Genomic DNA, 23463 nt, shown 5'->3' with positions numbered 1-23463 from the left:
AAGAGAACCTTTCACATTAACTGTGGCTCAGCACTTCTGGATATAAGATTTTTACAGTTTTTATTTGATTTTTTTCCTACAACACAAGATCAGTAACTGTTATTGGTTATTTAAACGTCTTATAATTAGGTTTAAATTTACTGCAATATTGAAAGATGTGTTCAATATTGAAATTTCTAAACAGGAAATATCTATCATATATTGTTTTTGTGATTTTTATGAGAAAATTTGCCATTTCAAAACCGAAACTAGAGAACCACAGTTGTTGTGAAAGTTCTTATTACATATACATATGTCATAAATAATATATACACAATTCTATAAACTCTGTATGTACATCAAACAGCGATATAGGAAACTTTTACATCAACAGTTAATATGACTGCAAAATTTGATTGAAAATGTTTAATTCTGTGGGAAAAAAATGGTCATTCTCTTTTTTTTTACTACAGCAAAATTAAGGATCGATCAATTCAGATGTCCCAAATAAAAGATTTAAAGATTGTTTTAATTATCAATTTAAAACACAGGTAGTGTGAAAGGCAAAATCATATCTTTTGAGATTTTTTATTGTATACTATAGTCTTTATTTTATCGATTTAAGTGGGGCTTGAGTAACAATTTTTTTTTTAAATGGAATATAAAAGATGATTTAATGTTCAATTGAAATTTAGAAGAAATTTTAAATTACGAAAATATAACTTGCAGATTATTCAAACCTTTGAAGTTCACTTTTGAATAATCCAGTTCAGTAATTTACGGATTTGAATTTCAGAGTACGTACTGAAGAAACTTACATTTTAAGTACCTAGTTAGTCCTAACACGAGATAATAATACCACTAAATTTAGTCTGCCTACAATATTATCTGGAAATGTTAAGGTGGTACCTAACACTACAGGGAGATAACTCTGTAAAATCAGCTAAACGTTTTAATTACGTTGTGTTGTAAAGGGAATAATAAGCTTCTGAAATATCAAAATTGGTGTTTGTCAAACTGCTATATAACCAGTGTAATTTTTCTGACAAAACGGTTGGTTCAAAATTTTTTGAAATTTTTATATTTTTGTTAAAGGGTCAAAGTAAATACTTTGTCAAAATTTTATCAAAATTAAACGAGCCAAATTAATTTTAGTGAAAGTGTTAGGTACCACCTTAAGACCATATTGCATACATTTTAAGTAAATATAAAGGGTCAAAATTTTAATCTTTCAAATACTGATTACTAGCTACGAAGATTTCACATTTACAAGACATTCTGTGGCAAAGTCAACTATAATGAGATAATCAAAATCACAGAATTGACAACCTGAGAGAGATGTTAACACGTATACAAATAAAATCTAAACTATTTATTTACAAAGAATTACTGAATATCAGAAAATTTAAATGTGTGTCTAATTTGTGCTAAGTTGCATTTCACGGCAAAACATGTGTAAGCGAACCTTATATGAATATAACTGTATATAAATGTGAACAGTGCCAGCTAATTGACATTGAAATTAATTTTGTAAGCTGAAGAGAAAAAAATTTAATTTATTCATTTTTTACTGATTTTAAAATCTTGCTGAAAATCAAATTGATAAAAAAAAAAAATGCATTAAGACTTCAAATTAAGACTTCAATTTTTTACAGATTTACATTAACAAATTGTTTTATATTCCTTTTTGTTGGAAAAAAATACTGCTTCCAACTAGCACTGACACTAACAAGTGATAATTTTCCTTTAATTTATCAATTTTATTTCAAAACTTTTCCAACAATTTATTGAAAATTATTTTATAAATGATTTAGACAGTATTCAACTGTAGCTGTTCAATATTTCCCTAAAATTCATTGATTTTAAGTGTTACATTACGATTTTCTTTACAGCATAGTTGAGAAAGCTCATAATTCTAATTATTCCTTTACAAATGGAGCTGTGAATGGTCACATTACACATTACACATTACACCTCATAAATATAAAAAAAAACATGACCATCTATGTCAAATGCTCTGACATTAAATAATTTTGTAGAGTCAAAATAAATTCATTTGAGGTGTACCAAAAGGACTTCCAATAACAACAAATAGAAGAACCCCCATAGCATTAGATTTCTACAAAGTTCTGCCTGATTTCACCAAAGCATTTACATGTCAAAAATAAAATATGTACATCAAGATTACAAAACAATAACTGTACACAATTTTACATTCTAACATACATAGCACTAGTGGCAGAAAGTAGCTTCCAATAAAACAATGATTGATTGTTTAAAAAATGTTTAAAAAAATACTTGGTGTACTCATCCAAATATAAAAATAAAACTTGGTTGAAAAATAGGAGATAAAAACATTTTTCCGATACTCCAATTGATATTTTTTATGTTGTTTGTACACCATACGAAAATAATGTTACATCATTTTTGGTTGAATTCAAATTATTAAGTAAGTTTTTAACCAGTATAATGTTTTGGTGTATGCTTTTGAAAGTATTACCCAGAATGCATTAGATTCTGAAAGGATGAATTGTGATTTATATTATGAAAAGAGATGTTCTTTTGTCAATGAGGCAGCAACTGAATTATACATTAAACAACTAAAACTCTTCTATAGGTCATTATATTGTAACCATGGTAACTATACACACGTGTCTATACAAAACATCACACTCTAAAATGTCTGGACTTTATTTGTGAATTATCAAAAATATCCCTAAAAGGATTTATGGTTAACATGAAAAATAGTTAGAAAACACAACTATATTTCATTTGGCCTTACCAAAGCATTACAGTCTTAAACTTTGTGTCAGAAGAATTATAGCTTGTTAAAAAGGCCATATTAAATAAATTTTTTAGACTTTCAAGCAAATTAAGCCTTTTTTTACAAGATGATGAGTCTTTTGCAATATCAAATACTTCGAACAAAAATACATTCACATAAGCAAATAAACAGTTCAAGCTATCCATTTGGTATGGGTTGAACTTTTGAATAAAATCTCTATTCTGAGGACAATTTGGGTGATACAAATAAAATGGTTTTGTGTGTAGTTAAACAATATTATGCATGATGACTAAATGTACAAAAAATAAACAGATCAATTAACTTCTATCATTTAAAAGGGTCATCCAATTCAAGTATATATTTATATGGTCCATGTTTAGATTATAGTATATTTTGGTTTAATAGCATTGTTTAAAACGTAAAACAGCTCAAAGAATCATGTAAATCAATAGACATTCCGATAGAAAAATGTGTCTAACTTTTATTCCTGTGTGCACACGGTTGGTGCAAATTTTGTGAGTTTCCTTATGTTGCTTGCAATAAGAAGAATTCCTCATGATATTTGATGCATCATCTAAAAGTTTTGTAAAGATATAACTGATGTGGATAAAGGAGACAAATTTAAAAAAAATTGTGAAATTTTATATTTTTGTCAGTTATAGTTGTTAAAAGCAGCATAAATCAGTTATAAATAAGCAACAACTGCATGATTTTTACTTCTACGGTTGTTTTGCTCTTTCATCTGTTCCCCAAGGGAATGCCTAAAAATATCAAAACCTATTTACAAGAATAATTATAAAGTTTGAATTCATATTTTGAATATTTGATGTAGAAAGCTATTTATTATAACACATTTTTGCTCTTTCTTTGAAAAATTTTGGAACTTCAGTTGGAATGCCTACAACCTATATAGCTCTGTGCAGCATCATAACATATTTAGTCTAATATCATGTGAGATAACGCTTTTCAAATTCGTTATTTTGATTGGCTAAGATCAATCTCATGTCATTCTAGAATCAACCTAGATTCAAACACAGGGTTGTTTGCCTGTGAGATTCATTTCAAAATGAATGCAGTTTTCATGATGACACCAGCTTCAACAAAAGCACAGGTAAATGAAAGAAAAACTTCACAGAAATCCTATTTTCATGATCCTTTTAGTAATTTCATAGGGTTGTAAAAGCTTTGACCGTGTGTACATAAAGAATGAATGCTTCTGCGCTTCATATAAAAAGTTCTTCGGTCAACGCTTTTACATCCTAATAAAGTTACAAAAAGAAGCATTAGATTCTTAAATTACAAACTACTTTATAACCTGTATTGTCTATCAAAAATACATGTAGTTGTATTCGGACTTTACAAATTAACCATATCTAATATTCATAAATACCATGAAACAAGTATGACCCTTTTATGATAAAAAATACAAAAGTTCTACTGCATTTTTAAATTCATTAATATTTCTTTTCTGAAAGTTCAATCTTCATGATCTTTCTTTTTTAAACTATAGCCTTTTCTTTTATCTGTTTTTTCCTTTTTTTCAAATCTAAGAATCCACAAAAGTCTTTTTAAAGCCTGAAAACACTGGTCAATTGCAATATCCACAACTAAATTCTATGTTTTGATCTTTAACTGATTCGTATTGACAACCCACACATACAGTGTGGTACCATTCATCACAAAGATCACATTGCACCTACAAATATAAAACAATTTTATAAAACATTTAATAAATAATTATAGATTATTGTTGGTCATCTCAATGAGATTGATCTTCTCGCTTGAGCCAGTACAGCGGAAGTGAGAAAAGCAATTGAGTTGAGATGACCAATGATAATCCATTGATCGCTATTTTACCTATGACTACATTGTTAATTTCATTGACAACAGCACCTGTGCACTTATGATAAGTTTCTAGTGATATTTTTTCATATCACTCTACTGTGCTGAGAAAGGACATCATCAGTCAGTAAGATCAAAGGAAAATCTCATAAATGTCTATTTATTAATGCATAAGATTAAATATAATTCAATTTCATAAAAATCTTTCATTTACTCTTTGCTAATGCAGGGGATTATGTCTATTTATTAATGCATAAGATTAAATATAATTCAATTTCATAAAAATCTTTCATTTACTCTTTGCTAATGCAGGGGATTTGCCAGTATGTGTACTAAACTAACAGTGGAGAAGACTGCATCAGTAACTTATTCATTTATCTTGGACTAAGATTTATTTATTTTTGTGGATTGAGGAAAAGTCGTACTTTTGATTTCGTAATTTTGACAAAGTCAACATACATGCATGTGTACTTTGTTAAACATTTAAATTTGTGGTTTGCATATTCCTACAAATTCGATGAAAAGTGGAATCCTACGAAAAAAAAATGAAACCATAGTATTTCGCAACTACAATATATTAAGACTACCGGTAAATTTGTTTTTATCTTTTACTGATTAAATCAAGTCATCAGATAAGAGCAGAATGGTTCTTTATTTGTATCTATTTCATCACGGTTTCAGTTCAGTGAGGTTTTTTTTTTATAAATATATCAAATTTCTCAAGTTTATATTCACATCTTATGCAGAAAAATCACTTATTGCAATATTGGAAGACTGAAGTAATAATTCTGCATATCAATTTTGATATTTTGTAAGACATTTTTTTTAATTTTATACCTGATTCTGTTAATTCTGAAACTAATGATGTTTTGCAAGATAATTTATTATTTTGCCTGAAACCAATACCTACCCATTTGACTCTTTTATTTTTTGGTCGTTTACATTTCTCTGCAGCACATTTTTCTTCCTCGTACCATTCAACACCATCTTCTAATTCAGAATAACCTTCTGCACCTGAAGGTTGTCTCCCTTGTCTTTTCTTCCGGACTTAAAAATAGAAGAACAAATAATTTGAAGTTTTTATTTTATACTATATTACATGTTATTTTAGGGTTTCCACTGCACTATGAAACAAAAGAACAGATAATTCTAAGTTTTCCTTTGTACTATGAAACAGGAAATCAGATTAAAGATTTATTTTGCACCATATGTAAAACAGAAAAACAGATAATATTAAGTTTGTTTTCTTTTGCACTAAGAAACAGGTGATCAGATAAAAAAAAAATCTGCACTATGAAGTGTAAGAACAGGTTATTTTAAGTTTTCTTCTGCATTTTGAAACTGAAGAACAGATTTTTTGTAGTTTTTCTTCTGCATAATGAAACATAAGAAAACATAATTGAAAGGATTTTTTACACTATGAAACAGAATAACAGATTTTGCCAAGTTTTATGTATTGAAACATATTTGATTCAGTAAACACCAGGGTGTAACCATAAAATTTAACACAGTTTTTCTTGTTTATAGATTTCATAACTATTTAAAAATCAAAGATGTCCATGATTGCTTGATTGTAGGATAAGCAATTCTTTAATAGCTCTCTGATTTATTCTTAATTGACTAAAACAGAATGGGCAGCTCCAATCACTGCATCTTACACAGAGAAACACTAAAATCAAAGTGGTACATGTATATTTATAATCAATAATTACAAACAAGCTTTGGATGCAGTCATTAAAATCGAAATTATACAGCTAACATTTTCCTTTGCAGTTGTGAACAACAGACATTTATTTTGTCTCACAAGTTCTATCGATAAATCTGCTTGTTAATTTTCTTTTGAAAAACAATTATTTTTTATGTGGCCTTGTTATATTTCTTTTTTCTACCTTCAAATTGATTGATTGATTGGTGTCAAACCCCACTTTCAACACTATTGTTCTATTTCGAGGTAATCAACTTCATCAAAAACATTGTTGACCAAAAACTTTACAGCGGATTCCATTGAGTGTGTAGCGAAAGGTAATATCTTTGGTTAGCTTGCTTGTTAGCTGAACTGTGAAGTCATTATTAGGTCAGGTATACTACACGCCTTTCGAAGTAGCATAGTCCAACATACAGATTAATAGGTTTCTGTCGGACTAGTCTATTCTTAAAGTAGGGTAGTTTACCTAACTTAACAATGACTTCCAGGTTCAGCTAACAAGCAAGCTAACCAAAGATATTACCTCTTGCTACACACTCAATGGAATCTGCTGTAAACTGAAGCAGGACAGAGGGACAAATGAACATACGAACTGACAAACAAAGGACGCACAGACAGGAAAACATAATGACCCTAGGTTGGGTATAAAAAGAGGACTCAGCAAGTAATTGTAGTACAAAGGAGGGTATTTTTGATACATGTCATTGTTCTTAATATTCTAATCTTTGGTTGTGTAGTCTCTTTGACACATTCCCGATTTCCATTCTCAATTTCTATATTTACAGCTGGATTTTAAGCAGCCACCATATACATATTCTATAAATCTTTATAAAAAAATGGTTTTAACAGATTTGATTCATTATAAAAACATTTATAATAACCAATCTGTTAAAATGAATCAAATTTTATTTTTGATAAATCCGAAACATGCTAAATAAGGTTGTAAGGTTGGAGCAATCATTTATTTTATATTTTATTTCATGAATATTAATTTTCTTTAATCTCCTAAAAATGTTTATCATTAAGTTATATATACCTTTATCTGTTGATTTGGGAGGGGGTGGTGGTGGGGGTGAGGGCGAAGCTGGTGGTCTAGGAGGGGGTGATGGTGATGCAGGTGGCTTTTTTCGTGGTGGCAGTGAAGCTGGTGGCTTTTTCCGTGGTGGCGGTGAGATTGCTGTCTTTTTCCTTTTCTTTGCAGGTTTTTCATCCTCCTCTGCAAAGTCAGGTTCAATCTTCGGTTCAATCTTTGGTTGAACCGTCTTTGCTTTTCGACCCCGTCCCCTTCCTGACCCTGATCCTGGCCCCGGACCTGGCCCTTTACTTTTACTAGCTGGTGGTCTCCCTTTTGCTGCCTTTTTACCTTTCTCTACAAGCAAATACATATGTTTTTTTAATATTAATTAAATTGTGGTTTTTGTTATGTTATATTGTTTCACATACTATAAATATGTAGTTTTATGGCAATAAAGATTTGAATTGAATTGAATTGAATTGAATTGTTGATTTGATGAACAAAGGAAGATAACTCCAATTTTAAAAATTACTTTCAGTGACTTGATATCTTAAGAACAGTTCATAATTTTTTATACACATACACATCTTTTTGTAATTTGATCATACCATACATATTCGAGTAATATATGTTTCATTGTTACTTTTTTTTATGTTCATGTATAGAATTTTATGCTCAATGCACTTTTTTGCTTTCAAATGTAATTATAAGTTCTAGAAACTATCAGTCCTATATTGTTTTTTTCATTGCATGAATGCATTCTTTACTCCCCAAAAATTTAGTACTTTTCCCAAAACATGTATTAAATAAACAATAAAGTCCATTCCATTGTATACAAAACGGGGAATTTGTCATAGAGACAACAATCTGACCAAAGAGCAGAAAACAGCCCAAGGCCACCAAAGAGTCTTCAATACCCTTATCTATCTTCGGTTCATTAATAAATGTTTCTATCCATATTGGAATCATTAAGTATTCCTTAACTGATTGTGCATGTACCTGTCATTCTAAATTTGTTTTTGTAATTGCAACAATAGATTTAGAATCAGATTTAGAATAAATAAATTATTTTTCAGTTCTCCTTGGAGGCAACTTGTCACCACAATCATTTTTCATTTATATATGCTATTGGTTTCAGTTTTAAAAAAAATTTCTATTCAACATAGCTATTAATCTACAAACCATGAAACTTTGATGATAATCTTATTAAGGTTGTGTGTATTATATAGCTGCAGAGTAACACAGTTCAACTAAAAGCTTTCAGTTCAATAACTTATAATTAAACATGTTTAAAAATGGCAAGATATTTCAATGAGCTTTCAAGAGAAACCAGGTGCTCCGCAGGGCGCAGCTTTATATGACCGCAGAGGCTGAACCCTGAACAGATGGGGAAAAGTATGGACAAAACATTTAAGCTTGATACAGCTCTGAATTTGGATTGTGATCAAATTTTTGACATTATTTATATGGGTTTCTTACACAAAACAAATGTCAAGATCTTACAAATATATTGCACAATATTGTGCAATTAAAGATTTCTTCTTCAAACTTTTAAAAAATTTGAAATTTGAGAAATTTGGAGAAAAAAAAATTGAAACAACTAACACCCCCTTTTTTTGCAATTAGTCCAAAATCTGACATTTCTTCAATCAGAATTAACAAGTAGTGTAAGAGAGGTAAATCTGAACATACTCAACATTATAAGTTAAATGTTTTTGAATTACCTCCCTGTCACTGCTTTTAAATTGTCCATTGATCAGAAATTTTTTGTCCCTATAAATTCCATAACATTTTGAGCCATAACCCCCAAAACGACAATCCTAACTATCCTTCATGGTATGGAAATTTGTGGTATAATTTCATAGAAATTCATACACTTAAACACAAGTCATTGTTTGAAAACTACAAAAATGTTTATTTTGGGCCCCCTTATTGGCCCCTTATTCCTAAACTATTGGGACCATAAGCCCCAAAATCAATACTAACTATCCCTTTATGGTATGGAAACTAGTGGTATAATTTCAGAGAGATTCATACACTTAAACACAAGTTATTGTTTGAAAACTACAAAAATGCTTATTTTGGGCCCCTTATTCCATAACTATTTGGACTATAACCCCAAAAATCAATCCCAACCTTCCTTTAGTGGTATTAAACCTTCTGTTAAAATTTTTAAATGATCCATTCACTTCAACTAAAGTTATTGTCTGGAAACTAAATGCATCTTCAGCGACGACATGATAGCATTATACGACACAAATTTTTTTTTTGCGGTCTTATAATAAAAGTTAAACCTACTTTTGTTAGAATCACTGTCACTATCTGAAAAAGTAAATGGATCCTTGTCCATGCTGTCACGCCTGTCCATGCTGTTACGCCTGTCCATGCTGTCCCGCCTGTCATTGTGACCCTTATCACTATGGTCATCATCATCACTATGATCACTGTGGCGTGACATGCTACTGACACTACCAGGAGAAGGTAACTCAACTTCAGGGCTGTTAAGTATAAAATATATAATGAAATTTTACAGTAATGCTGAGACAATCTTATCTTGACTGATAACTGTAAAGTGCATTTGCATTAAATTTTGCATTTTCTTAAGTCTTCCTGTTTATGAGTTTTTTTTTGTGTGAACTAGTTAGAAATGAAGGAGGCTTCCTTCATATGAAAACCAGGTGCTCCGCAGGGCGCAGCTTTATACGACCGCAGAGGTCGAACCCTGAACAGTTGGGGCAAGTATGGACAAAACATTCAAGCATGATACAGCTCTGAATTTGGATTGTGATCAAATTTTTGACATTACATGGTTTTTTTTTACACAAAACAAATGCCAAGATTTTACAAATCAATTAAAGATTTCTTCTTCAAACTTTTTAAATCTAAAATTAAATAGTTGACACAGCATAGGTTTCTGACACAGAATGAATGTGGTCTAATGAACTTAAAAGGTTTTTTTTGCCTTTGAGCAAATCACTATGCTGTTGAATATTAATCCTCTCAAAAAAATGTTTGAAGAAATGTTCTTTTTATTTATGAAATCTGAAATGAGAAAAATTTAACCCCCCCCCCCCTTTTTTTCACATCCCCGTTTCCCTTTTTCAAAACTGATATCAATTCAAATTTCTAATGGAGTTTGCAACAATAACTACTCATTTAAATACATCATAAAATATCAAGATGTAAAAAAACTGCTTGTTATCACTGAATGGTAAAGATTATTTAAATTTATCAGTTGGTAGTAAAAAGTGTATATACATTGTATATTGTATATAACAAAGATTTAAGTTGATTCTGGACAAAGAAAGATAACTCCAATTAAAAAAAATTCTTGCTATTGCACAAATAGGATATTTCTTGCTTACTATTCTGGACAAAGAAAGATAACTCTAATTAAAAAAAAATTTGCTATTTCACAATATTGTGCAATTAGATATTTCTTGCCATTGCACAATACTGTGCAATTGAAAAGACTTGCTATTGCACAATACTTAATATAATAATTTTAGATCCTGATTTGGACCAACTTGAAAACTGGGCCCATAATCAAAAATCTAAGTACATGTTTAGATTCAGCATATCAAAGAGGCCCAAGAATTCAATTTTTGTTAAAATCAAACTTAGTTTAATTTTGGACCCTTTGGACTTTAATGTAGAATTTGAAATTTGAAAACAGGACCAAAAATGAAGAATCTACATACACAGTTAGATTTGGCATATCAAAGAACCCCAAGGATTCAATTTTTGATGAAATCAAACAAAGTTTAATTTTGGACCCTTTGGACCTTAATGTAGACCAATTTGAAAACTGGACCAAAAAAACTTCAATAATCAAGAATCTAAGTACATTTTTAGATTCAACATATCAAAGAACCCAACCGATTCATTTTTTGTCAAAATCAAACTAAGTTTAATTTTGGACCCTTTGGACCTTAATGTAGACCAATTTGAAAACGGGACCAAAAGTTGAGAATCTACATATACAGTTAGATTCGGCATATCAAAGAACCCCAATTATTCAATTTTGATGAAATCAAACAAAGTTTAAAAAGGGACCCTTTGGGCCCCTTTTTCCTAAACTGTTGGGACCAAAACTCCCAAAATCAATACCAACCTTCCTTTTATGGTCATAAGCCTTGTGTTTAAATTTCTTAGATTTGTATTTACTTATACTAACATTATAGTGCGAAAACCAAGAAAAATGCTTATTTGGGTCCCTTTTTGGCCCCTAATTCCTAATCTGTTGGGTCCTTAACTCCCAAAATAAATACCAACCTTCCTTTTGTGGTCATAAACATTGTGTTTAAATTTCATAGATTTCCATTTACTTAACCTAAGGTTATTGTGCAAAAACCAAGAAAAATGCTTATTTGGGCCCTTTATTGGCCCCTTATTCCTAAACTATTGAAACCAAAACTCCCAAAATCAATCCCAATCTTTCTTTTGTGGTCATAAACCTTGTGTCAAAATTTCATAGATTTCTATTAACTTAAACTAAAGTTATGGTGGGAAAACCAAGAAAATGCTTATTTGGGCCCTTTTTGGCCCCTTATTCCTAAAATGTTGGGACCAAAACTCCCAAAATCAATACCAACCTTCCTTTTATGGTCATAAACCTTGTGTTAAAATTTCATAGATTTCTATTCACTTTTACTCAAGTTAGAGTGCGAAAACTAAAAGTATTCGGACGCCGGACGACGATGACGGACGACGACGACGCAGACGCCAACGTGATAGCAATATACGACGAAAATTTTTTCAAAATTTGCGGTCGTATAAAAATTATCTAAATAAAATAACCAATAAATTAAGTCGTATATGTACAAAATGATGTAAGATGATCATCTTTATCACTGAAAGAGTTATACTTAATGATTATCTATATATGTCAACAAAAAAGACATTTCCATTCTCAATTTTAACAACACTCAAGTTTTTACCACAAAGTATCTGTTTATTTGGTCATATTGGTTTAAAAACTATGGTACATGTGTTATGTTTACATTGAGTCAGAAAATTATTGGTAAAAAAGAAGTAAATCAATAAACAGTTTGTTTACTTGAAAATCTTTTAAAAATAAATAAAACATGAATAAGAACTAAAAATGCTAAATATTCATCTAAATAATTATAGTAATTAAATGTTTTATAAAATCAATGTCAGATCAATAAAATTACCATGTATATCATTCAAGGGAACAAAAATGTTCAATTTAAAAAACTTTCTAGTTTCTAGATAGAACATGTATATAAAAGGATTCATGTTATAAGGAGATATAAAATTAACAAGAACTAATTAAATATATATTGTTTTATTATTTGAACCAGATTTTATCTTAAATTTTAATAAAAAAAAAAAAATCCTAATTAAAACATTTTGTCATAAACATGATAAGTATAACAACATGAGGTAAATCAATCATGGGGTATAAACAATCTGGTTTGAAGTGATCAATTTGAACTGGAATTTTATACCGCTTGGAAATGATTTAGCAATTCGTTTTAAACTTTACTGGTTTACAATTTTTTGACAGAAAAAAAGTAAAACAGACAAAAAATATAGCACCGCAGTAAGACCAATAGAACCACGCTAAAAAAATAAACTTATGGAAGCCGTCTCTGTCATAATTTAATTTGGAATAATGACATGTCTTGTCTTAATTGTGGTACTTTTCTTTTTGTACTTACAAGTTCCTTTACATTTTTATTAACAAGCAAAAGTGCAGGCATAAACTTACCTGCTATCTCTTGAAATAGGTCTCGTTGGGGAAATCATGACTTTTTTCTTTGTTGGTGGACTCCTAGACTTAGGAGCTCGAGCTTGTACAGGTGTAGTAGACTTTTTTCTCCCTCGTTTTCCTTTAGTTTTTATAGGGACAGTTTTTGCTTCCATGGCAAAATATTCGTCTTCCGAATCTTCTGCATAATTGAAAACTTTTGATTCCCGTCCTTTTTTCTTTGTTTCAAAAATATCTGGCTTTATGTCTGCTGGTGACTCGTATTCCTCTTCTTCGCTCATACTCATAACTAAGGTGGATAATTCTCTCGGTGCATTCTGCGGAATTAGTGGTGACATGCTTCGCTCAGAGTATTTTGCGTCCGGTGATGACATATCATGATCGAATGATCTATGGTCAGGTGACATGGAATTATGTGATGAGTCATGTGATTTGATTTCTAATTTTTCTGAGTCTTTTGAATGTTTACTTAAATATGAATTAATATCACTTTGTCTTTTTAGTTTTGATGGGGATTTCGGTGATTTGGGAGATTTCTTGTGATCTGATTCTGGAGAACTGAGTATTTTGCTGTCTCGTACTTCAGAGGTTGAATCAGCCTCTGCGAATCTGGCTGGTACTTTTTCAAACTACAAAGAATAAATTCTAATTTATAATTCACAAAACTTTAAGCAAATGTGAACTTACATTTACCTTTATTTAGTCATTTGAAAAATACTAGGTTGATAGAACATATTTTCTCATTTTCCAAATATTTTATTTTATATACTCTTAAAGAAAGATACACAGAAATTTTTCCAACTTATCAGTGCTTAAACAAAATAATCTGGACTTAAATTAAATGGTGCATTACCCAAAATAGCCGAAACATGTTTCATGTTAGGCATTAAACATGTTAAAGCATAACTAAGTTCTAGGTATATTAACTGACAGTGGAAATAACAATTCTTTAATGCAGCATTATGATCGTGGCAAACAAGAGAAAGAAGCTGCTATATCTTATCCTAATTATTGACCTTAGCAAACATGGTAAAAGCAATAAAAAATGACTTTTAGCACATTTTGTTAAAAAGATTTGTAAATTATTGCAAGGTGTGAAACTCTCCTTAAATGTTGGGGGTCTCATTGGGGGGTTCCGATCCCGGATCCTGCTTACTGTTTGGTCAGATTCCCGTATCCCACTTACACTATGTCCGTAAGCAATTCTCATTTTTTTGTCATTTCCCGGGTCCCGCTAGACCTCATTTCCCGTTTTCACGACACAATTATTTGACTTTCACGTGTCACGCTTACAATATATCGGCAATCCCGCGTCACTCTTAGACCCCAATGAGACCCACAATGTTATCATTTTTTTGTTATGACATCAGGGTTTAAAAAAACATAATTAGTCTGTTGAAGTTTTTATAAGCTAGACATTTCAACACTAGCATTCAAAGGAGTTATAAGGGCACATATATATATACTCATTCAAACAATAAAGTAGTAGATTAAGAACACTTATGACAAAAAACGAGCAGCATAAGTTCCTCTTGTGCTTAAAATCCCCAAAGGAGATTTTGTGGTAGTTATGGAGTGTAATATATACATTTTTGATGCTGCTATTTTTTCCAAAATGTTCTCAGTACCATACAGTTTCATTTAAAGTTTCCCCCTTTGATCATGTTGATTAGCATGATTAGGGGTAGGTTGGGCACCCACTTTCATGTTTAATCCTGTTATATTCTGTATGTGCCTGTCCCAAGTCAGGAGCCTGTAATTCAGGGGTGCGTCTAAACACTGCTAAGGACTCCTTAGTGCACTAAGGACTTATAACATGCCACTAAGGACTGGATGGGGTGCTTTTACATGTAATTTCTTTTCATAATATGGTAGAGATTGATATTTATAAATTTCAAATTTTATAGAAAAATAATCAAAGATAAATAAGATATTCAACATTATTTAGGCACATGCCTGTTTTTCTTTGATATGCCGAAAATGAACCGTTTGACACGTGTCAAATTACATAACTGATTACACGGGAATCCTGCTATCTGTTGTGTTTAATCGACAAGATTCAAGTTGGATTCTAATAAATGAATTGTTTCTGAAATTTTATTAATGTTTATTTTTTCAGAATAACAAAGTATTTTCTCAAGTGTATGTTGTATTTCTTGAAAATAATAAAGTTTTCCACCAGAGCAATATATCTAATGTCGGGTTTTTTATTTGATGTTTATATTAATAAATGACTGAAATATATATATATTTTAAATATTTTAATTCATATATATATTATACAGGTATTTAAATTACATTTCATAGATCAGACATACCACATAGTTATTATTTCATAAATTATTTCATGCAATAAACAAAAATATGCTAAACAGACAATTCGGTAAAAAAACCATTTGACTCTCTTATTTTTCTGAAAATGAAACTTAATCAATTACAAACAAATTAGTACCATATGAGGCCGTTGTAAACAGAAACCAAATTAGTTGAAAACTAGTTGTTTTGATAAATCCCAAGGACGCCACATGATTTTTTTCAATTCAATCGTAATTCGTACTATGTATAATTAAATTAAATATTTATTTATTTATTTTATTTATTTATAATATGTAAAGCATTAATTAAAAAGTGGAAAAGCAATCATCATGATTTGTAGTTTTTTTACTCATATTTTTAGTGAAACCATTTGTATAAAATAATAAATAAATTTTATTTTATAATTGTGTCCCATACTCGCAACTTTGTCTGAATTAAAATAAAAACAAAACACTTATAAATATATTTATTCCTTTTTAGTCTTCGTGTCTCTTACATAAAAATTTTAACGAACTGACCACACTCTAACTTATTAGTTGGCGCACATAAAAGTTGTGCACCTATGGCTAATAGATTTGTCGGGAAATAAATAAAGCAAACTTATTTGGCCTTTAAATCATTTTAAATAAGAACAAAACGTTTAATTTTAAATCTTTTCGATACAATTGTTAATTACTTAAAATAAAAAGATCATGATTGTTTAATCGGTAACTGTTGTTATGTTATTTGGCACGTGTCAATCGGTTGATTGATTTTCGGCATATCAAAGAAAAACAGGCACGTGTCTATAGAATGTTAAATATATTATTCATTTATGATTATTTTTCTATAAAATTTGAAATTTATGCATTAAATATCTATCTCTACCATAATATGTAAAAATAATACTTATAACAGCTCTCCTTCTAGTCCTTAATGGCATTGTATAGCCCTTAGTGCACTAAGGAGTCCTTAGCAGTGTTTAGACTTACCGGTAATTCAGTGGTTGTCATTTGTTACATATATTTGTACATAAATCAGGCTGTTAGTTCTCTCATTTGAAATGTTTTTCATTTGTCATTACATAACCTTTTCTCATTGTTGAAGGCCGTGTGGTGACCCCTAGTTGTTAATTTCTGTGTCCTTTGGTCTCTTGTGAAGAGTTGTGTCATTGGCAATCATACCACATCTTCTTTATATCATTCATAATCATTGTTTAGGCCAAATAAAAAAGTATGTGTGGTTCCAGTTACATCTGAAAAAAAACTTAGGGTAGGTACCGTAGGTAGGGATTTTTTTTTATTTTATCTTTTTTTTTTACATTGAGTCTATGGGAGCAACATTCTGACTTTAACAGTGCTTAATGAAAAATGACAATAAAATCTTTAGGGTAGGCTATTTTTAAGCTGAAAAAGTAGGGACGGTAGGGTTACTGGAACCACACATATATTTTTATTTGGCCTTATGAAAAACTTACCACAAACTCAAATTCTGAGTTTGGTTGATTTGCTCTCTGACCTGGTTCCAACTTAAATCCATTGGTATGCCCAAATGTTATTTTATCTCCTTCTTGTAACAGAATAAACTGGTTCATCTGAAATAAAATTATAACATTGGAGAATTCAAAGAAAATTTTTGTTTCAATTTGGAAGTTGAAAAAGATGCATCACTTAATAACATGTGACATTTTTATAGTATCTGACTTGTAGCAATGACTAGTATTTCACACATGTGAATAAAGTTAATGGAATCCTTTAAATAAATTTTGTCTAAAGGTGGTAGACCTTGGTTAAGGGAAGTAACTCTTAAAATCATCAGTATGTTTGTGTCAGCCATTTTCATAAATATGTTCTAAGCTTCTAGGATACATAGACTATTTCCAATCTGTTTCAGGTAAATGCTTAAAAAACATTGATGATACTTGACTTTTACAAATGCATAACTGATTCAAAGAGTTATCTCCCTGAACCAAGGTCTACCACCTTAAATAAAAGAAGAATATGTCTGAGGACATGTAAGCCCTGTTCAAACTTGGAAATGGGAAAGATGGAAGGATGATATGAAAAGGGCAGAAATACCAAAGAACCATGTTAAAACTTAATTCCCCTGTAGCCGGTGACCAGGACATAAAACTTGACAACACTCTTCTATTTTACCCTCCCTCAATCCTGATGAAAACCCACCTTAAGGCTAAAGGGGACTTCACACATAATTTGATGTTTACATGCAGACAACTGTTAATACCAGGGACTATTTTCCACCCAACCCTAAATATAGGGTTGGTCTGTGCTCTCAAATATTAAACATTGCTCAGTTATCAGAGCACAAAAGTTGTGCTATAAACACCAAATCTAGTATTTTGTTTGGTTGATTTCTAGGTCTAAATATGAAAAACGCATTCTTTATGTTTATAACCACAAGGTCAGAAGTCAGGAAAAAGACAATTTTGTGCAGTTCTAAGAGGGTGGTAAAGGGTTATTTTCGTGCAACGTGTTTTGCCATTTTTATTTCACTTGCAGCCATGAAAAAGGTTCGTTATTCACCATGTTTTGTGAAATCGGTAAAAAGATCAACATGCAAGAAATTTTTAATTGTTCGTTCATCATGAAATGGCAATTTTATCATGTTTATTTCGCGTTCTTCCTTGCAGATACCCCCCCCCCCCCCCCGCCCCTCTTCTAAGAATAAGTTATCATAAAATATAGTTACCTTAATATCATTGATAAATGTACCATTCAGTCCTTTGTTGTGAAGTACAAACACATACTGCCCATCTTCACTTTTCTTAGCGTGGATTTCAGCATGAGAACGAGAAATGAAATTCTTCAGTTTTGCAGAATCTAAATAATAATCGTTATCTGTGCTGCGTCCAAATCGTGTTATCCCCATCTTTAACCTGTAAATGCAGTTTAAAAACAATTAGTAAACTCAGGACATTAAAGTGCAATAAAAGTGGCCTTCTTTTACTTTAGGGGTCCCTATACTTTAAAGATGATTATGGTTAGGTAACGGGATGTTTTAGGTTTATAGGGTTAGGTTTTATTGTGAGGGTTAGTGTAATTGTTAGGTATGGGTTAGGGAAAGATTAGGGTTTATGATAATTTAGTATAGTTCTATAAGGGTTGGGAACTCTAAAGTAAAAGAAGGCCATAAAGTCTCAGAGGGGGAAAATACATACATACATATGGGATATATTCAAACTCATAAATTGAAAACAAACTGTACTGAAAGCATGGATATCACTGTGATCCAAATACATTTTTTGTAAACTCATTGAACTTTTATACAAACGTATTCATGTTACAAGTAAAATGTATCTTATCAATGTTGTAATTACATTGTAGATCATTAACATAGTTTTCAGTCATTTTGTCAGTGGCACAAATATATAGATTTTGTCAAATTAGAACATAGCTAAATTTGTATTCTTTTCAAATGTTTTTTTGATGTAAAATACAGATGAATTTTAACTAGCTTTCAGTAACCATGGTAACTGTCATACTGTGAGGAAATGTACTCTCAAATCATATTTTAGTGTTAATTTGACTATTTGACCTGTTGATATAATTTGTAATGCATTTTTGATATTTTAAATGTTTATTTACCATGTTTACTATGTGTTATATATCTCGTCTCACTATTTCTAATACGATAAGTATTTACAAAATGTAGTATGACGATAAATTGCACATCTGCTCTCGTTTCATAAACAACAAATTTATTCATTTTGTTAAAATATTTTCCTACTCAATGTACTCCTTACACATGTTACAACAAATTACATTTATTTACCTGTGCACATTATTTCATTTAATGACATTTTGATCCAGGTCATAGTTGTTTCTCTGATATTGTTTAAGGATGTACATGTACTTAGGTGAGGTTAGGTAAAAATTAGGAAATTAAGAAATTAAAATTGATACTATAAGCTGGTAGAGCATCAATTAAGGATCAATATAAGCTAAAAATATTGATAGGTCATGGACCTCCTTTTTGAGATATTTGAGATTTAAAATATGGCGGGAAAAGGCTGACTCGGACTTTTACCTTATATTTGCATTGGTTCATTTGGGTCTCAAAACAAAAGAAAGAAAATCAAGAATCTTCTAAAATTTTGGTACATGACCTTTCATGAGCTATTAAGTCTTATATGAAAAAATAAATGTGTGTTATGGGGCAAAATATTTTACACTGTATTGTATTGAAAAACACCAAGGAGTCCGAACATTTGGCACAAATTCCAAAACCTCACCCAAGTACATCCTTAACATGTCGCACCCCTTTTTTTATTATTAATTTTGTATTTATTCTACTGTGGATTCATTTATTTTAGTGGGTACCAATGTTCCTGGATTAAGGAAATCCAACATGTTTGTGGATAACTTTTTTTGTAGTTTTGCTGAAGTCTGCATACAAGCCTATAGAAAATGTGTTATTTGTTGAACTGTTTTAAATTTCGTGGTTCACCTGCAGTACCCTCTTTTTTTATTTGTGTACATGTATGTTATTTGATTGTGTACATGTTAAGCCAATTCAATTTATATTTCATAGTATGTTTTTCTATGTTGTGATAAAACACTTTTATTTCAGGTAAGGGTGAAGGTTGACACCTGTTAAAACTTTTATATCCTCTGCATTTGTTTCAATCTGCCCTAAGTCAGGTAACTTTACGTCATTGGCTCAATTTCCATTGTTTAGAACGTTTTAAACCTGTCGTGAATCACAACGTTTTGGTGTGCGCTTGTGAAAATATTACCCAGAATGCATTAGATTCTGAAACAGTGAATTGCAACTAGTCACATGACTGCACATCACATCAATTGTGACAAATTTAAGATTTATTGACTGAATGTTGGTTGCTTATTAACGTCCAGTGGTCAAATTTAAGCAATCACAAAGTTTGCAATCAGTAAATTTATATAAAGTATTCTCTTATCGCTTATTGTCTTGAACATGTTGAAGTCATTCTCTGAGTTCATATGTAGACATGTGTACTACATGTACTTTGACATACCAAATGCAACATATATGCTTTTGATAACCTTGAAACAATTAATAATTATGATTTGGCACAACCAAAATTTCGACTCATCAGGAGTTGGATTATAAATATATTTCAAAAAGTTTGGAAAAAAATTGAGACTACTGACAAATTTTGTTTTATTCAAAATTTTGAGTCAAACAAGTTCTAGAAAACTATGCTTTCTGTAGTTTAAGATTATGTCTATTTTATATTTTAAGTTCAACAGCTTTTGCCTGCTTTTTTAACCTGTCTGGAAGGTCCTAACTCATAAATGGAAGATCCAGGACCTCAAACCACTGCTAATTTCAATTTGAACCCCTGATGATGCTCAAAAGAACTTTCCACTTTTTTGTAATCTGCAGCACTCAAACATCGATTTTCCTACAATTGAACTATCAACTCTCCCTTTTGTATTGTTATGACAGACTTTTTTTTATGGGAAGGGACTATTACATGTATTACATGGGTATTGCTGTGGAATCCATGTCTGATCGCCCAAAATCATGTACGCTCCCATTCTCATTTGCCCCCTTTCACATGCCCTCTACACACATTCGCACAACCTGGATCTGTTTGTACCCACTTATTAAGGCTTTATGGAATACCAGTAATGGCGGACATACATGTATATAACAATAAGGTGTGTTGCAGACAAACTCGAAGTTGGTGTACAGAGGGGGATTTAGGGGGGGCCTGGGCCCCCCCTTTTCTGGGAAAAATTTGGTTGTTTATATAGGGAATCACTGAAGCATGACCGGAGCGGGCCCCTCTTAGGCGGTATCAGGTCCGTTCACGCCCAATACACTTTCGCACCCTACACATTCCCACCTAAGGTCCGTTCGCACTCCACACGTTCGCCTCAATTCAAATTCCAGTTGAATAATTGGAAAATCATGATTGTTGTTTCAAATTGCTTTGGTGTAAATACTGAATGTATTTAACTTGGTATGAGTAAAACATTGATTTTAAATGAAAAACACAAAAGATAATTGTTTTTTAACAGCTTGCTCCCTTTGATCTGAAACATTTGAAACAATAAAATATAGCAGTACAATATTATAACCATACATTTGTAACATGATAAAATTTATTCAACACACAAAAAAAAACGTAGTCAGAATCTCACTTTATTTTGAAACAAATCAATGAAACAAAGTTATAGCAATTCACTGACCAAAACATGATTAAGAGTTATTCAACACAAAATAAAACGTTGACAGAATCCCAATTTTATTTAGAAAGGATTATTATTTGTTTACCAATTCACTATCCAAAACTTGATTAATATTTATTTCACACAAAAACAAAATGCTGTCTCACTTTATTTAGAGACAATTACAACAAATATACTTATAAGAATACTACTTGCCAAAACTTGATTACAAAGTTATTAACCACAAAACCAATTAAAATTGGGCGCGAACATGTAGGGTGTGAACGGACTTTGGGTGCGAACATGTTGGGTGTGAAAGTGAAAGGGGGCAAATTTAACATGAGTGGGTGTGAACGTGAATGGGCGCGAACGGACCCGGATTCAATCGGTTTGGGGCCGGAACGACCGGAAACCGTTGCAGACAAACTCGAAGTTGGTGTATGGTTTGGTCACTTATTGGTGGGCAATATTATAAAAGCAAGTCATAGCCATGAAAAATTTAGGGATTAAAGACATAAACATAACACTGTAGGCAGCATATTTTCTGTAGACTACTGTATACATGTACAATGTATATCTGCCAGAAACTCACTTCATGACATCTTTGATATTGGGATATGACGCAGCTGCCCCAGTCCTCCTCAGCTGATACACATAATCTTCATCCGAACCCATTTGTAGTTGAAAATGAGCTTTCCTTTACCAGATGAAGGTTAAGATCGATACACATTTGGCATTTGCGTTAGCACTGATGTCCTCACGCGCCAAAACAACAAGCGCTACATGCTTTATATTTTCCTCATTATCATTGCATATTCATTTCCAATAATAGAATGTGTTCTCGAAATGTTTCGGACTTTAAAATTCTCACTTTGACAGGAAAAACGTGAGAGAATTCTTATCAAAACTTATCAAATTTCGATAAAAATTACACCATCATAATAATGTTTTGCTGTGATCTAATTTTAGGGCGATTCTAAAACCCAAAACTTGGGTAAATGCCGGATTAATTTCCGTATTTCCTTGTCATTCCTAACCAGTTTGAGCAAGCTTGAATTTTATCCTAGAAAAAACCCAACTCGTTTAATCCAGTCACATATACTTGCTCCGGTCACACAGAAGTTGTCTTAGGTCATATTCAGTTTTAGTTAGAATGAAATTTTAAAAATTGTTGCCATGTTTCATTATATTATCTAAATGATTTCACATTTTTTGATATGTTGTATAATCTTATCACTATTGTTGCTGTTGAAAGTGATCGAACTTTATTCATGTATTTTGTTATTTAGAATGTTAGATAAAGTTAATCTATAGGTTCCGAGAAAGGTTCTATTAAATTGAAAATTAGCCAAGATCCACGATTTCATCAATATTTCTTTGTTTTGTAGCAATGTGCAGTTTACTATCCATATCCGTACGCTGAAATGTCACAGTATGCATGGTTTCAAATCCTATAAAGGGAAGACTAAATTTGCAAATAATCTGTTATTTTTGTTTATACGACTCAAGCAAAGTGTGTCATTAGTGATAATAGCCGATGATAAAAATATAAAAGAAGATGTAGAATGGTTGGCAATTAGACACTGAACTATCTCATGACAACATGCAAAAAAAGTAGACGTAAGCAACTAGTATGGGGGTCTCATTGGGGGGTTCCGATCCCGGATCCCGCTTACTGTTTTGTCAGAAATCCGTATCCCGCTTACACTATGTACGTAAGCAATTCTCATTTTTTTGTCATTTCCCGGGTCCCGCAAGACCTCATTTCCCGTTTTCACGCCACAATAATTTGACTTTCACGTGTCACGCTTATAAAAAAAATAGGCAATCCCGCGTCACGCTTAGACCCCAATGAGACCCACTAGTATATAAAGGCAACAGCACCGTCTTTGACACTGAATGCCGAAAAACCCATACAGTATAGTATGC

General features: G+C 31.4%; 1 protein-coding gene across 1 annotated transcript; it reads right to left on the bottom strand.

Moving 5' to 3' along the window:
• Nucleotides 1-621: 621 nt before the first annotated feature.
• Nucleotides 622-22519, bottom strand: LOC139501066 (serine/arginine repetitive matrix protein 1-like). Its single transcript, XM_071290034.1, has 8 exons — nt 22127-22519; nt 18068-18254; nt 16836-16952; nt 13064-13692; nt 9625-9824; nt 7348-7680; nt 5517-5653; nt 622-4460 (listed from the first exon to the last, which is right to left on the bottom strand). The coding sequence occupies exons 1-8, from the start codon at nt 22207-22209 to the stop codon at nt 4353-4355; spliced, it is 1794 nt and encodes a 597-aa protein (XP_071146135.1). The 5' UTR covers nt 22210-22519; the 3' UTR covers nt 622-4352.
• Between the last annotated feature and the right edge of the window lie 944 nt (nt 22520-23463).

This window comes from Mytilus edulis, chromosome 13 (assembly GCF_963676685.1).
Source record: "Mytilus edulis chromosome 13, xbMytEdul2.2, whole genome shotgun sequence".
NCBI classification, from domain to species: Eukaryota; Metazoa; Mollusca; class Bivalvia; order Mytilida; family Mytilidae; genus Mytilus; species Mytilus edulis.
The sequence above is the reverse complement of the archived record's forward strand: the minus strand, read 5'-3'. Positions and strand labels throughout refer to the sequence as shown.

Bases quoted from the DNA above. Each gene is read 5' to 3' on its own strand.
- LOC139501066 (XM_071290034.1), bottom strand. From the start codon at position 22,209: ATGGGTTCGGATGAAGATTATGTGTATCAGCTGAGGAGGACTGGGGCA. The intron at 18,255-22,126 runs GTGAGTTTCTGG...CTGCATTTACAG, and splicing joins AATATCAAAGATGTCATGAA to GTTAAAGATGGGGATAACAC. The intron at 9,825-13,063 runs GTAAGTTTATGC...TATACTTAACAG, and splicing joins CCTATTTCAAGAGATAGCAG to CCCTGAAGTTGAGTTACCTT.